Source organism: Carlito syrichta, unplaced genomic scaffold (assembly GCF_000164805.1).
Source record: "Carlito syrichta isolate Samal-C Ts95f unplaced genomic scaffold, Tarsius_syrichta-2.0.1 Scaffold113576, whole genome shotgun sequence".
In the NCBI taxonomy this organism is placed as follows: domain Eukaryota; kingdom Metazoa; phylum Chordata; class Mammalia; order Primates; family Tarsiidae; genus Carlito; species Carlito syrichta.
The window spans coordinates 1-16,693 of NW_007057672.1; the positions used below are offsets into that span (position 1 = coordinate 1).

At 58.9% G+C, this 16,693-nt stretch overlaps 1 protein-coding gene across 1 annotated transcript in view; it reads left to right on the plus strand.

The window, feature by feature from the left end:
* Positions 1-14,748: 14,748 nt before the first annotated feature.
* Positions 14,749-16,693, plus strand: part of LOC103274312 (bromodomain-containing protein 3-like) — a gene marked incomplete at its 3' end in the record, with an annotated part of 5,298 nt that continues 3,353 nt past the window's right edge. Inside the window, exons 1-2 of the mRNA XM_008071771.2 lie at positions 14,749-15,081; positions 15,870-16,007. Coding sequence (XP_008069962.2) covers positions 14,869-15,081; positions 15,870-16,007 — 351 coding nt within the window. The remainder of the gene's footprint in view (positions 15,082-15,869; positions 16,008-16,693) is intronic.

A 16,693-nucleotide genomic window follows, 5' to 3' on the forward strand; every position in this document is an offset into this window, starting at 1 on the left:
GGGCGGCCTCTCTCCCTCGGAGGCGGCGGCCCCAGAACTCGGTGCGCCGAGAGCCACCCGGGACAGGGTCCTGTAGTCCATCGGGTGAGGTCCTCGGCTGGACTCAGCCCTTGGCTGTCTGTGACCGTTAATTTCGGCTGCAAGCTTTCTGCTCAGAAGCGCGTAACTGGTGTTTCTCCCGTTCCCTTAAACTTGCTTATTGTCTGCAAAAGTTGACGTGGAGGGCGAGATCTTATGCATCGGTGGGCAAAGTAAGCCTGCTGGAACCACAAGAAGAAACTGCGTGTGCTCCCCCTGTCCCTCAGAGAGGATGAAGCAGAAAATAGTTTTCTTTTCACCCGGTGTTGTCGACTTTCTCCCTTACTTTTTCCTTTAAAATGGAGACTGTTTTTCTGGGTCGGTGGCCCGGGGAGATCCTGAAATCTGTGCAAAGTCGTGTGGGCTCTTTCTGGAGAGAGTAGCTTCTTACTGGCTTCCAAGAGGGTCTTGGAAGAGCTGATCCCCCACCAGGGACTGGCCTTCAGGAGTTGGGGACCGCCCCCCCTTCCCTGGCCGCCCAGCCTCTCACTTGCAAATAAAGCCCTGTGTTTGCTCTCTTGTCTTGAGGCCTTGGTGTATGCTGGTGGTTACTGATCAGGAGTGATAAGGGATGCAGCGAGGGACGCCCGGGAGGCCAGCAAGGGGCATTTCTTCCTGACCTTCCTGGTAACCTCGGAGGCCCAGGGCCCCAGCGCGGCACCAGGCGTCTGGCGAGGCTGTAAGAGCCACTCTGCTGAGGCCAGAGCCAGGGGAGATCAGCCCTGGCCCACACCGGGACATCCAGGGTGGAGGGAGGGCTTCTAAAAGCTTTCTCCAAGGGGACCTGGAGCTCCGTTTTGGCTTTCATTTCTTTAGAGAGCAGAGTAATTACTTTCCTCTTACAACAGCTCATGCCTGCTTGGGAAGTGAGCCTCGGTCAGGGCTTGCCAAGGCCCGCCACTCCCTCCCTTAGACTCGAAAGCAGTCATCACGGAAAGTGAAAGTGCAGGGTGTCAAAGCCGCGCGCCCAGGCCTGCTGCTGCAGGGACTCCTTCCTGCACTCTCCCCTTGGGCCATTGAGGTGCCAGCCGCCGGCCCCGTGCACCGGGCAGGCTGGGATCACCTCGTTCACTTCCTGGTTTCCAGTGGCAGCACTTTCCCTAGGGTCCTGGTACAAGGCCCTAACAGCCATGCTGTCTGTCCCCCCATAAGGGGTTGCCAGGGAAGGACGCTCGAAAGGCTGTCCCCGACTCCTGAAGCCAGCCCCTCGCCAGGGATCAGACTTTCCTAGATTCTGCTTTTGGAAGCCAGTTAGAAAGGGGTAGGTCCAATTTTTGCGGGGGAAGGGCTGTGTTCCCCCATGGGCCCCTGGGTCGCCAGGGGGCATGTCGAGGATGGTGGGGGGGGCTCACCCGCACCAGCAAGGCTGCGGCTGGGGATACTTGCCCGACACCACTCTGCAGATCTGTTGGTTTCCAAAGCAGTTAAAGCCATTGGTCAGCAGCTTCTGCCTCCTTGACTGGTTGTCAAGGGATTTTATGTCCACACACAGGCAGATCCCTTATGTGTGGGGGGGACCCCAAAAAACCCCGGAATGTCTCTTGGAGTACAGGCTTTCCCCGCTAGGTCAGTGTTCTAGGAACTCAGCAGTACCAGTGAACCAACTAGCATTATTGTGTGTCACAGTTTGCAGAAGAAACGTCCCGAGTTGTGGTGTACAGGTGATTGGTTCTTCCACTGTGACAGCATACCTGTCCACACCACACTGAGTGTTCAGCAGTTTTGGACCAAAGATGGCAGGATTCCCCCCGTGCCCCACCCTCCCTGTTCACCCAGTCTTGCCCTGAGTTACTTGTTTTTGTTCTCCTGGATAAAAAATGTCCTTAAAGGGAAACGTTTTGTTGATCTGGAAGAGGTGAAACAGAAATAGCAGAAGCACTCAAAGGCAGTAAGATGGACGTGTTCAAAAACTGTTTTGAGCCGTGGGAAAAGTGTCTTGATAGGTGTGTTTCATCAGATGGAGAATACTTGGAAGGTGACTGAAGTTTGGACATGTAAGAATACATACATTTTAAAAAAAATAAATAAATTCAGTTTCTTGGTTCCCTCTGGTACCTGCCTCTGGAAGCTGGTACCTGGCTGGAGTACCCATTCTTGCTTGCAGGATAACTTCATTGAATCATGATGGAATGTGGTGTTCCTTGCTCTAAGAAGGTTTTATAACTTGTCTGGCGCCCTGGTTTGAGCAGAAGAGATCTCCACGTGGCAGAGAGTGGTGGGCACCTGGCGTGTTGGGGGCCGGTTTTGCCAAGAATGGCCTGCCTCCCCCACCCCCGGGTATCTGTCACTGCCGTTGTGTCGAGGTGCCCACTGGTGGCTTGTGCGTGGAACCCTTAGAATCTTTTCTGTGAAACTGCAGAGTCCCTGAGTTCCCACCATCCTAGGTGCGCGAGGGCTCTTTTCAAGGGAAGGTCATCGGGTGCCATGGCTCACGCCTATAATTCTGGCACTTTGGGAGACTGAGGTGAGAGGACTGCCTGAGCCCAGGGGTTTGAGACCAGCCTGCGCAATTGGCGAGACCTCGTCTCTACAATAAGTAAAAAAAATGACCCGATATGGTGGCACGCCTGTAGTTCCAGCTACTTGGGAGGTCGAGACAGAAGGATCTCCTGAGCCCAACAGGTCGAGGCTGTGGTGGTTGTGAGCGTGCTGCTGCACTCCAGCCTGGGCAATAGAGTGAGACTCCTACTCAAAAAAAAAAAAAAAAAAAAAAAAGTCACGTGGGGTCATTCACAAGGTAAGGGTTTAAATTTTAAGTTGTTCACGGTAGAGTCCTGGGTCCTATGTGTGTGTGACCAGGGGCTTTGACTCTGTCATGTCAGTGCTGATGGCTGTCTGGCTGTCTCTTTTGCCAGCTTTTTACTATTTTGTAAGAAAATCAGCTTGGAGGCTACCTCCTTTTTGGGGCCTTGATAACCTCACATTGGGAAGACTCCTTTAGGAGCCTGCCCCTCCTCCCTCCTTGCTGCAGGCCTCCAAGTGCTATGGGGGTCGTCGGAAGGAAGGGAGAGGCCAGGTGGGGTGACTCACGCCTGGAATCCTAGCACTTTGACAGGCCGAGGTGGTAGATCACTTGAGCCCAGGAGTTTAAGACCAGTCTGAGCGACAGAGTGAGACCTCATCCTTACAAATATATATATATATATATTTTGAGTTGGAGTCTCACTCTGTCGCCCAGACTGGAGTGCAGTGGCCGCTCCCGGCCACCGCAGCCTCCACCTGCTGGTCTCCGGCGATCCTTCTGCCTCAGCCTTCCAAGTAGCTGGAACTACAGGCACGTGCTACCATGCCCGGCAAATTTTTTTGATTTATTGTAGAAATGAGGTCTTGCCAAGTTGCCCAGGTGGGTGTTGAACCCGCGGGCTCAGGAAAAAATTCACTCACCTTGGCCTCCCAAAGTGTGGGATCACAGGCTGAGCCACCGGACCCGGCCGTACAAAAAATTTTTAAAAACTAGCCAGGCATTATGACATGTAGTCCCAGCAACTCCGGAAGCTGAGGCGGGAGGATCACCTGAGCCGAGGGGGTCAAGGCTGTGGTGAACCGTGATCGTGTCATGGTACTCCAGCCTGGGTGACAGGGTGAGACCCCGACTCAAAAAAAAAGGCGACGTTTGGAGAGCACTTCTCCAGCTACTTGGGGTGCTGTGATGTGTGGGTTTTCTGAGCGTAGTTGGAAGTTGGGCTTGATACCTACCCCTGGCGTGTCGCGAAGTGACATTTAGACTCACAGGAGTGCCATCTGCAGAGGAGGGCGCTGCTGGGGCCTGGGGTCGGGTGGAGGGAATATCCTCGGGGCAGGTATTAAGCCATCATGGGAGCTGGGGGTGCAGAGGCAGGGCGTCTTCGACCTCCTGTGGATTCTGAGCAAGGTCGGACGTGTCCACCCTTGACAACTGCTACTGTCATGGCGGTCACAGTCCAGGCAGGAGCATGGGAGCGGCATTGTGGCTGGAACCCGTGGCCTGTGGCCGGAGAATTGATTGCGGGCGGCTGAGGGGACACCCTCCCTGTGCCATGCGGCCTGACAGTTGGCCAGAGCAAGTCGTGCCCTTGGGTGCACGTGGGTGCCTGGGGCCAGGTATGAGATAGGTGGTTCTGCCTGGAGGGTGGCTCTGCTGGCTGTGTACTCACAGACATGCCACACACCCTCTCTGGGCTTTGGTTCTTTGCCAAAAGAACAGTCCTGATTAGATGTGGAGAGAATGTGATAGAAACCACACAGGCTGGACACTGGCTCAAGCCTGTAATCCCAGCACTTTGGGAGGTAAGCGGATTGCCTGAGCCCGTAGTTCGAGAACAGCCTGGGCAACTTGGCAAGACCTCATCTCTACAGTAAATCAAAAAATTAGCCAGGCGTGGTAGCGCACACCTCTAGGTCTGGCTACTTGGAAGGCTGAGGTGGAAGAATTGCCGGAGCCCAGCAAGTCGACACTGGGGTGGCCGTGAGTGTGGCACTGTGCTCCAACTACCCCAAAAAGAAAGAAACCACACAAATGACACGTAGTGATAGAACCCTCCCACCAACATGGGGGGTGAATGGGAAGGTGTTGCATTCAGGGCCGGCCATGGCCATGGACAGTGGGCAGGCATGCCAGGTCTCTGATTTGGCTCCCAGGTCTTGTGGGGAGCTGCCCAGATCCCCCTCCCTCAAGAGCCCAAGGGGACGGGTCCAAGCATGGCTGTGCCCCATGGCTCTCATGGTCCTGGGGCATCTTTGAGGTATCTTGTGATGAGTTAGATTCTCAGCAGGCTGACCTGGAGGAGAATGAACGAACCCAGGTGCTGGGCAGCCCCAGCTGCAGCTTTGTTCTAGAAAGTGCTGGCCTAGGTGGGCCCCAGGGCCGCTTGCCATCCCCTGGCCCGGCCTCCCCTGTGGGTGAGCTTGGCACCCCCTTGCCTCCCCAGGGCCGAGCATCTTCTTCACTTGCTGTCCCTCTGAGGCATGTCCCCTTCCTGTTTGTGGGTCTCTTGTACCTCCCACGCCTGTGGGGTACCCTGCAGGGTACCCATGGGGGCTGCCCGGTTTGCGAAAGTGTGAGTCTCCCCAAAGCCCCTCAAGAGGGGGCCTGGCTTGGTGTCACTTTGTCCTCCATCTTGGGGGGCCGGGAGGCATTTGGGGACAGAGCCTCCAGGAGGTGAGAGGGTTCATCCCTGGCTGGGGTGCCAGCTGTGGGGTTGTCTGGGGCTTGGGTGGAGGTCACGGCTCCCGTGAGGGGCTGCAGATAGTGGAGAAGCAGAGGCTCTAGAGATACCGTGCCCAGTAGGTGTGAGGTCGCAGGGTCCCCAGGGCCCCCGTGGGTGCAGAACTGAGGGCGCTGGGGGGCAGTTGGAGGAGTGGTGGGGCGGCAGCTGCGCCGTCTGGTGCGAGGCCCAGGACGGCGTACAGGTTGACGGTCCGGGACAGTCCCCTGGAGTGGCCCTGGGGTGAACCGGGGCCCCACTGGGTGGCCAGGCAGCTGCCGGGAGCAGGTGTGGTGTGGACAGGGCATTGGCCAGGGTGCCCGGGAGCCAGGGCCAAGTGGTGCCTGCTGGGACGGGCGGTGCCCATGCCCCTGGTCATTCCCCCCGTGTTCCTTGGGGGCGCTGGGGCCCCCAACCCCCAAGTCCTCCCGGCCCCACAGAAGGAAGCAGTTGACTCTGTCTGTCACCAGAGCCAGCCCGGTCCTTAGGATCCAGTTTCCTGAGTCTTGGAGGGCGGCTCCCGAGCAGCCTCTGGTCACCATGTGGGTCCGGGGCCCCCTCTGGCCTCCCTGGGACAGGTGCCAGGTCGGCCCTGGGTGAGATGGAGCTCTGGGGGCAGCAGGCCGGGTCCCTTCTCATGGCACCCTGTCTGCATGGCTGATGGTGGCGTCATCCTCACTGTTACTTCCAGAATCTGCGGGGTGATGTGGCGGTGTAGGAGGGTGCAGCCTGGATCAAGCTGACTCTGGCTTGTTCAGCCAGAGTGACCTTGTGCTCTTCACCTCTGAGCCGCCCCTTCCCCACCCAGAAGGTGGAGCTGATGGGAGCCCCCAGTGCCACCCTAGGACGGAGCATGGGGGCCCCGGGAATGGGGAGCCCCTGGGGTAGATCCTCAGCTGGCCCCTGGCCCCTGGGTCCAGTGCTCCCGTTCCTGCCCTGCAGCCATCAGGCCTCGGTGAGCTGTGCGGAGCTGTGCACCCTGTCCCTCCCCCAAGCTCACCAGAGTGGCATTTGCACACAGACCTCTTGACCCAGCCTGTCTGCTGAAAGTTGGGGGGTCTTCTCTCCGTGGACCCCAGGTCAGGGCTCCCTGCTCTAGGCCAGGCCAGCCTGGAATGCCATGGTCTGGCTGGCTGCTGCTCTTTGGCTGGTCCGCCCCAGGGCGCGGTGGGGGGGGCAGCCCCCTGTGGCTGGGCGAGTGACAGCTGCCTCCCTGCACATGGGGTGCCCTCAGGCGGGGCTTCAGTACTGGCCCGACCCGCCGCAGCCCCTCGGGGTCTTTACTGCCAGAGCGCTCACTCCCTTCTGGGGGAAGGGACAGGCATGCTGAATTGCGGTTGGGGGTGGCCAGCGTTTTCCGCAGTGGTGACTGAGCCAGTCCTCGCTCCCCCTGAAATGGCCCTGGACATGGCACCTCTTCTGGCAAATCCTCTGGGCTGGACAGGTCTAAGGAGGGTCGTGCTTCGAAGCACTTTGGGTTCAGGTCTGCAGTGCCCTGTCGGGAGAAGGGCAGAGCCCAGGGACCCTGGGAACGGACGGGAGAGGGAGCCCACAGCTTCTGGCCAGAGATGGAGAGGCCCACCCAAGGCCACACGGAAGGGGAAGCACAGGCAGGACTGTGGCCGCCTGACCTCTGTCCCTTCCATGTCTGGCACAAAGCCTCTCTTGGAGGGGGCGTGAGGGAGCATGAGGGGGGGTGCTGGTGTGTGTCAAGGGAGACCGGACCCTGCCCTCCCCGCTGGCCCCTGACTTGGAAATCTCCCCCATGGTGTTCCAGGTCTTTCTTGAGGGTCTCTCCAGAACCCGCTGGTCTCTGGGTTTTCACTTGGCGTTCGAGGACTTTTGTGGTTTCTCTGAGAGTTTCCGTTCTGGGCAGTTTCGGATCCTCTTGTGTCAAGGCAGGCGGACTTTCACTCAGATCTGCACAGATGGCTTCCCTGCCGCTGCTAGACCAGGCGGGTCGCTCCTGTGGGCTCTGTGGACAGCTGAGCAGGAGCCTGGGGGAGGTGGGCCCCCGGGAGGGTCTCTGAGCCTCTGCTTCCTCCTCTGGGAGATGGGGTGCCCTCCCTGCCCCGCTGTGCCCAGCACAGAGCAGGCTGTTGGCGAGGCAGTGGTGGCATGTCTGCGTTCCCAGACCTGTCCCCAAAGCGCCCTCCGTGTCCCTGCTGTGGTCTCCCGTGTGCTGAGGACGGGCCACTGCCACGGCGGGCAGCTGATGGGAGGCCTCCCTTCCCCATGGGTGTGTGGTCTGCACTGCAAAGAACCTTCCAGGCCAGGCTCAGTGGCTCACGCCTGTCATCCCAGCACTTTGGGAGGTGGAAACGAGAGGATCACCCGAGCCCAGGAGTTTGCGACCAGCCTGGGCAGCATGGCAAGACCTCTTCTCTACAATAAATCAGAAAATAAGCTGGGCGTGGTGGCGTGCGCCTGTGGTTCCAGCTTCTTGGAAGGCTGCAGTGGAAGGACCGCCTGAGCCAAGGGGGTGAAGGCCACGGTGATCGTGCCACTGCACCCCAGCCTGAGCGACGGAGTGAGTTGCCCCCAAAAAAGTTTGCAGGTGTGATACCCATGGTCTGAGGAGGGGATGTGTCATGGTCAGGCTCTGGTCTTAGGGGAGGGACATGAGAGTGTGGGGCTGGTGGTCCCTGTGTCCAGACGTGATGCCTCTGTGTTTACTTTGCTTCTGGAAGCCGGGAGGAGTCTAGACTGTGTTTGTTCTGGGTAGACACCAGCTGAGTGTTCATGGATGCCACATACACTCCCAAGCGTTACCTTGATTTACCTACATGGTTCCCCCAGGTGATCTTCTCTTGGCTGTAGCCCCTTGGTGACTTAGTATCTAGGGGCACCTTCTTGTCTCCCCCGACCGAAGGGGCCTGTGGTTGTGCCCAACCCTAGCCACTGTCCAGGACGGGCCCCGCCCCCCAAGTGTCCTTGCTGGTGCAAAGCCTCTGTGGCACGCGGGATGTGTGGCACCCCCTCTGTGTGTGGGGTCTGATGGGACCACTTGGGAAATGATGGCCGTGCTTGGCACTCGGCATGAACTCTCTTGCGATTATACGATGGGGTCAGCCGGGGGGGAGAGGGGCTGCGAGTCCCAGCGGACAGACCCCAGGAATTCCCCTCACAGCCTTTGAGTGACCTGTGTCAGGTACAGTGCCCCCTGGGGGACCCTGTGACCCACCCCCTCAGTATCTCCATCAGACCCAGGCTTCTGGGAGGGACCCTGTGGCCAGTGCTGGCTGGTGGGGAGAGTACAACTGTCTTGTTCTTTGTTGCTTGTTTTTTTTTTTTTTTTTTGAGTGGAGTCTCACTCTGTCACCCAGGCTGGAGGGCAATGGCCGCTCCCGGCCACCGCAGCCTCGACCTGCTGGGCTCCGGCGATCCTTCCGCCTCAGCCTTCTGAGTAGCCGGAACTACAGGCACGTGCTACCATGCCCTGCTAATTTTTTTGATTTATTGTAGAGATGAGGTCTTGCCAAGTTGCCCAGGCGGGTCTCGAATCTGCAGGCTCAGGCAGTCCTCTTGCCTCAGCCTCCCAAAGTGCTGAAATTACAGGCCTGAGCTACTACGTCCGGCCTGTTGCTCTTTTATTTTGAGTCGGAGGGGGAGTCTCATTCTGTCAGCCATGCTGGAGTGCAGTGGCACAATCACAGCTCACTGTAGCCTCGGCCTGGGCTTGGGATCCTCCAGCCTCAACCTCCTGGGACTACAGCCATGTGCCACCACACCCGGGTATTTTTTTTATTTATTGTGGAGACAAGGTCTTGCTGTGTTACCCAGCTGGTCTCAAACTTCTGGGCTCAAGCAGTCCTCCTCCTCAGCCTTCCAAAGTGTTGGTATTACAGGTGTGAGCCACTGCGCCCAGTCTGTCTTTTTTTTTTTTTTTTTTTTTTGAGTGGGAGTCTCACTCCATTGCACAGTCTGGAGTGCAGTGGCATGCTCACGACCATCCCTGCATTGACCTGCTGGGCTCTGGGAATCCTTCCGCCTCAATCCTCCTAGTAACCGGAACCACAGGCATGCACTACCACACCTGGCTAATTTTTAAGTTTATTGTAGAGATGAGGTCTTGCCAAGTTGCCGGGGCTGGTCTCGAACCCACGGACTCAGGCAATCCACTAGCCTCGGCCTCCCAAAGTGCTGGGATTACAGGCTGAGCCACCGAGTCCGGCCCATCCCTTATTTATTTATTTATGAATAAATCTTATTTATAAATAAGTCATCTGTATAATGACATAATCAACTGGGCGTGTTGGTTCATGGCTGTAATCCCAGCACTTTGGGAGACCAAGGTGGGAGAATCACTTGAGCCCAGGAGTTCGAGATCAGCCTGGACGATATAGCGAGAACTCGTCTCTCCAAAAACATTTTTGTTTTTTTTTTTTGAGTTGGAGTCTCACTCTGTCGCCCAGACTGGAGTGCAGTGGCCGCTCCCGGCCACCGCAGCCTCGACCTGCTGGACTCCAGCGATCCTTCCGCCTCAGCCTTCCAAGTAGCCGGAATTACAGGTGTGCGCTACCACGCCCGGCTGATTTTTTTGATTTATTGTAAAGATGAGGTCTTGCTGCCTAGGCGTGTCTCGAACCCATGGGCTCAGGCAATCCACTCACCTCAGCCTCCCAAAGGCACAGGATTACAGGCTGAGCCACCGAGCCCGGCTTCCAAAAACATTTTTTAAAAAGCTGAGTGTGGCGGCACACACCTGTAGTTCCAACCTCTCGGGAGGCTGAGGTGGGAGGATCGCCTGAGCCCAGGAGGTCGAGGCTGCAGTGAGCTGTGTTCATGCCACTGCACTCCATCCTGGGCAACAACGTAAGACCCCATTCAAGATCATAATCATAGTAATAATAACGACATGACCATCCTGATTTTGCAGGTTTGTCGTGAGGGTCATGTAGGCCTTACTGTCAGTGGGGCGAAGGGCTCATGAACCTGTCTGACCACCCACAGGTTTTTGGGTGTGTTCTCCACTGTCTCCTTTCACCTGGTCTCACCCCAGAGGGAGTCACTGACGCCTGGGCTAGAGGGCGGCGGTGGTGGGGTCGGGGCGGGTGTCTGTCCTGCCCACGTCCCAGAGGGCGCTCTGGGGAGCGGCGTGGGCTCAGCCCACCACGGTCCTTCCTTCTTGGGGCTGGACCCCACCTGTTGACGTGTTTTTGTCACTGATTTTCAGTTGTGTCCGCCGGTGGTCAGTTTTACCGTAATTTCTTTCCGGAAGCCCTTCTGGCCTTGGGATGCGGCCTCGAGCCCCCCAGACAAGGAAGGGTGCTGGGCTGAGGTGGGTGGGGGAACTGTCTTCTGTCCTCTGGTTTCTACTTCCCCAGGGGACGCTTTGCAGGGCCGCGTGTGGGTCTCCCTCGTTCCTTCCAGTGTCCGTGTGGGGTCCCCTCGCTTGGGTGTCTGGTTTATTCAGAGCCACCCCGCCTGTGCACACTGTCCCGCTAGGTGACTTTTTGTCCCTCCCCGCTTCCTCACACCCTTCTGAGTCTCCAGGCCATCATCCCCCTCTCTAAGGTGGCTTTGCAGCCCCTTCGTGTAGTTCCCGCTTCCCAGTGAGAACATGCGGCGTTTGGCTTTCTGTTCCTGCATGGTTCCCTTGGGATGGGGGTCTCCCATTCCATCCAAGTTGCTGCAAAAGATGTTATTTCATTCTTTTGACGGCTGAAAAGTATTCCGTAGTGTATGTATAGCACATTTTCAGTATCTGCTAATCGGTCGATGAACATTTAGGTTGATTCTACATCTTTGCAGTTGTGAATTGTGCTGTGACGGACGTGTGGGTGTCTTTTTTTTTTTTTTTTGAGTTGGAGTCTCACTCTGTCGCCCAGACTGGAGTGCAGTGGCCGCTCCCGGCCACCGCAGCCTCGACCTGCTGGGCTCCGGCGATCCTTCCGCTTCAGCCTTCCGAATAGCCTGAATTATAGGCACACGCTACCATGCCGGCTGATTTTTTGATTTATTGTGGAGATGAGGTCTCGAACCCACGGGCTCAGGCAATCCACTCACCTCAGCCTCCCGAAGGCGCAGGATTACAGGTGGAGCCACCGAGCCAGGCTGGGTGTCTTTTTAATATAACAACCCCACTGTCCCTGGCCGTGCCTGTCCCTCTGCACTCTGGGGAAGGCGTCTGCGGACGGGACTGGCCCTCTGCCCCAGAGGGGCCCTCAGAGTGTGGATGTGCTTGGGATGGGGCCAGGATCTGCCCCTAGCCCCTCTCCTGGGGGCTCGCACCGGCTGTCTCCTCCCCAGAGGGGGGTCATGGCACCTAACAGTGGAAGGGACTTGAGGGGGCCCAGTCTTGTGCCCTCTGGCTCCCATCGCCTCCCCCTCCCCACCAAGCCGGTGCCCGGCTACCTTGGTGGTTGCTCCTCTGCACCAAGGGCTTCTGGGAGAGGAACCGCAGTGCTGTGGCTTACCACGTCCTCAAGTGTTTGGGTGGGCTGCCCTGCCCCTGTTCCTGGGGTGTTGAGGACAGAATCTGTGCCCCAGAAGGGGGAGATTGGATCACCACCTTCCATCAGGGGTGTGCGAGCGCCTTCTTTGTTTTTTTTGAGTTGGAGTCTCACTCCGTTGCCTAGGCTGGAGTGCCGTGGCACGCTCACGGCTACCCCAGCCTCGATCTGCTGGGCTCTGGCGATCCTTCTGCCTCAGCCTTCCAAGTAGCTGGAACTACAGGTGCTCGCTACCACGCCCGGTTAATTTGTTTTTTATTTATTGTAAAGACGAGGTCTCACCACGTTGCCTGGGCTGGTCTCGAACCTGCGGGCTCAGGCAGTCCACTTGCCTTGGCCTTCCAAAGTGCTGGGGCTACAGGCTGAGCCACCAAGCCCGGCTTCTTTTTTTTTTTTTTGAGTTGTGGTCTCACTCTGTCACTCAGGCTGGAGTGCAGTGACATGATCACGGCTCACTGCACCCTCAACCTGCTGGGCTCTGGTGATCCTGCCTGAGCCTCCTGAGTTGCTGGGACTACAGGCGTGTACCACCCTGCCTGGCTAATTTTTTGGTTTTTTGTAGAGATGAGGTCTCGCTGTGTTGTCCAGGTTGGTCTCAAACTCCTGCGTTCAAGTGATCCTCCTGCCTCAGCCTCCCAAAGTGCCGGGATTACAGACATGGGGCACGTGCTGCTCCGCCTTGCTGGTCTTGCTGGGCTCGCTGTGTTTCCCTGGGGACTGGAGCTGGAGCCAGACTCACCCTGGGCCATTGCGGCCTGTGGTGACCGCCAGCAGTCAGCATGTGTTGGTGCCAGGCATAGCACTCAGAGCTGTAACCACATCATCTGGGATTCCCCTGGCTGCACCAAGAGGTCTCCTCTGTTGCAGTGGAGGGCTGGTGCCGTCCAGAGCCCAGGGCGCCCCTCTGTCCACCTGATTCGGGCTCACGGCTTGTTCTGGGCTGGCCCCATGCTCACGGCTGGAGCTGGCCTCTGCTCAGCCGTGGGCTTGGAATCGCAGGTGGGTGGGTGGTGACATGGGTGGCGGAGGACCCAGTCCCGGCCAGGCCTTGAGGGCCAGCGGCAGCTAAGCAGGTCTCCCTGTGGAGCCGTGACCATCTGTCCTCATGCTTGGAGGAAGCTGACCTGGCCCTTGGCTTGCAGCCTGGGATCCCCCCGGGCCACGCTTCCCCTCGTCAGTGTCACCCTGTTTCCGAGCTCCCTCTGCCTTTCAGTTCTGGAAACCCCCCCAGGGCCTCATAGCTGAGAGCTGGCCTCTGGGCCCTGGGAGGCGACAGGACCTTCCCTCGGGGCGGTCCCAGCGGGGCGGAGTGTGGCGCCCGTTGTCTGTCTGGTACCTGCCAAGTGGTCTTTGCATTTGACTCTCTCGGCCTCGTGGGGGACAGAGGGACTGGGTCTCGCACCTGGCAGGTGGCAGGAGCCAGGGGGCTGGCCCTGGCATCTGCTCTGCAGCCTGAGCTGCCCGGGGTTCCAGAGGAAGGGGGTTCCGCGGAGTTCCTGGAGGCCTCGGGAGGACACGGCCTGCCAGGCTGGTCTCAATCTCCAGGGCTCAAGCCATCCTCCCACCTTGGCCTCCCAAAGGCTGTCCAGGCTGCGAGTCACAGGCCCTGCCACTTGGGCCCTCGTGAGTCAGATGGAGCCCTACGGGGTTTTGTTTTCCTTTCATAGCTTCAGGGGGTACGGACAGTTTCTGGTTGCATGGTTGCCTGGCTGGCGAAGTCTGTGCTTTAAATGTACCCACCCACCCCCGTGCTGGTGTATCCAATAGGGCAGGGAAAGAGGTGTTCGGGGTGACCCCGGGTTTACAGCGGACCCATTGGCCTTCTGTCCCAGGGTAAAGATGCAGGTGCTCCTGGCACGGCTGCCCTTCCCTCCGGGCTCCAGACCTGGGGCTGTGGGCGCCAGGTTGGTGCAATGGAGGTGGTCGCCAGGGGCGGGGCCCTCCCCTGGGTGGCACTCGGCGCCAGGAACCCCTGGTGCTGAGATGCGAGTGTACGCGTGTGAGCGGTGGCGGATGCAGCATGATGCCTCCCCTCCGGGTGGGGCGGCGGTGGCGGGCGGCCGGGAGCGTTAGCAGCCAGCTCAGGTGCTAGGTGACCATGGGGTGGCGGACAGCTGGCGGACTCCTCAGGTCTGAGGCTTCGCCCCCAGATGCCTACAGGCGGCCGGCCTCTTCTGTGGCCGGTCTGAGCTGCAGCCGGTGCCTGTGGGGTGTCCCCCAGTCCCGATCGGTCTCAGGGTGTGTCTGTGAGGACGTGGAAAGACCTCAAGGGTGGCTGAATTCACAGGGGAAGCTGCATCCCCGGTCGCTCAGGGAGAGGTCTGTCCCCCCAGGCGCGCACAGTGCTGTCCCTGGCCAGGTGCTCTTTGTGTTCTTTAGGCCACGGTGTGCCCGTGGGTGCTCTTGGTTGTCTGGGCTCTCCTGGGGATGCACAGGGCTGTAGTGGCCTCTTCCTCCGACCACCCTCTGTGCTGTGTGCCGTCGATAGCCCAGGCCGCTGAGGTCGGTGGGGTCTGAGTCTCGGCTCTCAACCTCCTGATTGGCTAAGGCCAAGCCGGGTCACAGCCTGCCGCCATCACAAACCCCAGCTTGTCCTCCTGGTTACCGTGGAACCTCGCCCACGGGCTCTGGCTCCCTGCGGCTCGTGGGGGGGTCTCCAAGCCTTGGGGGTCCCTGCTGGTCCTGCCTGTCGTGGCTCTCTTGGGTCCACGTGGTGGCTCCCGGCACAGGGATCTCTCTTCGAAACAGTACCACGGCCAGGCGTCGTGGACCGTCCACAGTGAGTGGCCAGGGCCAGGCTGGCCGGTCACCCCACAATCCCATCTCCTTCTCGGAACAAGGAACACAGGCCTGAGTTGCCTCTCACCACCCGTGTCCCTCCCGCTCCTGGTCACCAAGGCCAGGTGGCGCTTGGCTCAGTAGGTTTTCCGACAGCTGCACTTCTGGGTGAGCAGGAGGCAGGGGGAGCTCGCCAGGGCTGGGGAAGCTGGTGGGGCCCCAGAGGTGACCAGTCCGCCTCTCGTTGTCTGTCCTCCCTGCAGGTGTTGCCCGGGTGGACCCCGCAATGGGATGTCACGCCCCCTCGGGGAGCACAGCAGGAGCCAGGGCCTCTCCCAGCCGCTGCTGTGACGGGAAGTGAGCCCTGCCGGACGATGTCCACCACGACCACCGTCGCCCCCGCGGGCATCCCGGCGGCCCCGGGCCCCGTGAACCCGCCCCCCCCGGAGGTCTGCAACGCCGGCAAGCCCGGCCGCAAGACCAACCAGCTGCAATACATGCAGAATGTGGTGGTGAAGACGCTCTGGAAACACCAGTTCGCCTGGCCCTTCTACCAGCCCGTGGACGCAATCAAGCTGAACCTGCCGGTGAGACCCCACGGCCGCCGCGCCTGCCCTTTCCATCCACCGCTGTCCCTGGGAAGGGGACGCCCCAGCCTCGGCAGGCCCCGCTAAGCTGGGGATAGCCTGAAGCTCAGGGAGCCCATAGGGCGGACGAGCACAGGGGCTGCTGGGGGGCATGGACGGGTGGAGAGTGACTGTTCCCCAGGTGCAGGAAGCCCCTGGCGTGGGAGCCGGAGGCAGACGGGGATGGAGGCTCAGGAGCGGAGGCCCACCCGCTCTGTAGTCTGTCCAGCGCGGCCTCCCCCGTGACCCATCCGCCAGCCTGCCGCGCCGACTTGAAGTCAGATTGAGGGTACATCAGTCCCGCTCTCGGGCGCTAGCTCCCCCCCCAGTCTCCATCTGGATCCGAATACAGAAACCCTGAATGTTGCAGGGGAAGCCCTGGCCAGCGCGTGGTAGCCTGGACTCGGGGCCCAGCTCAGCCCCTGGTCACCTGCAGGTGTCCGGTCCCTGGAGGGTTCCCTGGAGGGGTCTCGGCCCCGTCTCCAGCAGGCAGAGCAACCCCAGAGTCTGCAGTTCTCTCCTCCACACAGGCTCGGGCGCAGGAGAGAGGCTGGGCAGGGGCTCGGAGCTGGCCGAGTGCTCGCCCCAGACTGGAGCACACCTGCCCTCAGGTGACCAGAGACTCCAGCCCCCGTCCTTGTCCCCAGCTCCTTTGGGAGGACTGCACTGTGTCTGATTGCCACGCTTGGGAATTGCGGAAGGGATTATGTCGGATCCGTTGGTAACGCCTCTGAAAATCTCTTTCCTAGGATTATCATAAAATAATTAAAAACCCAATGGATATGGGGACTATTAAGAAGAGACTAGAAAATAATTATTATTGGAGTGCAAGTGAATGTATGCAGGACTTCAACACCATGTTTACAAATTGTTATATTTATAACAAGGTAAGAAGACATATGTGCGTGGGCCCAAAATGCCGCTGCAAAAGGACCCCAGTGCTGGGCCGTGTAGATCCTTGAGCAGTCTTGGCTGGGGGCAGCTTGCTGGTTCCAGGTGGGCCCGGGTGCTTTGCAGCAGCTCTGGGACAAGCCCAGAGCGCGTCACACCCTCGTGCTCAGCCTTCTGTGGTTGTGGTCCACGATTCCCATGTGTTACCCGGGTCTCCTGCTAGAGAGGGTGGAGTCTGCAACAGCCTTTTCAGAGGGAGCCAATCAATGCCATGTGCTTTAAAACCCAGGCTGGGCACAGTGCTCATGCCTGCCATCCCAGCACTTTGGGAGGCTGAGATGAGAGGATTGCTTGAGCTCAGGAGTTGGGAGACTGCATGTCTACAAAAAAATAAAAACCTCAGCCGAGCATGGTGGTGCATACCTGTGGTGCCAGCTGTGCAGGAGGCTGAGGCAGAAGGATTGCCTGAGCCCAGAATGTTGAGGCTGTGGTGAGCTAGAATCATGCCATGCTCCCCAACCTGGGTGGCAGAGTGAGACCCTGACTCAAGAAAACAGAACAAATCCAAAGCTTAAAGCTTACCTGGGAGGTAAGCATTCTGCCCTTGGATGTTTTTTGGGTTTTTTTTTAGTTGAAGTCTCACTCTGTCACCCAGACTGGAGTGCAGTGGCCGCTCCCGGCC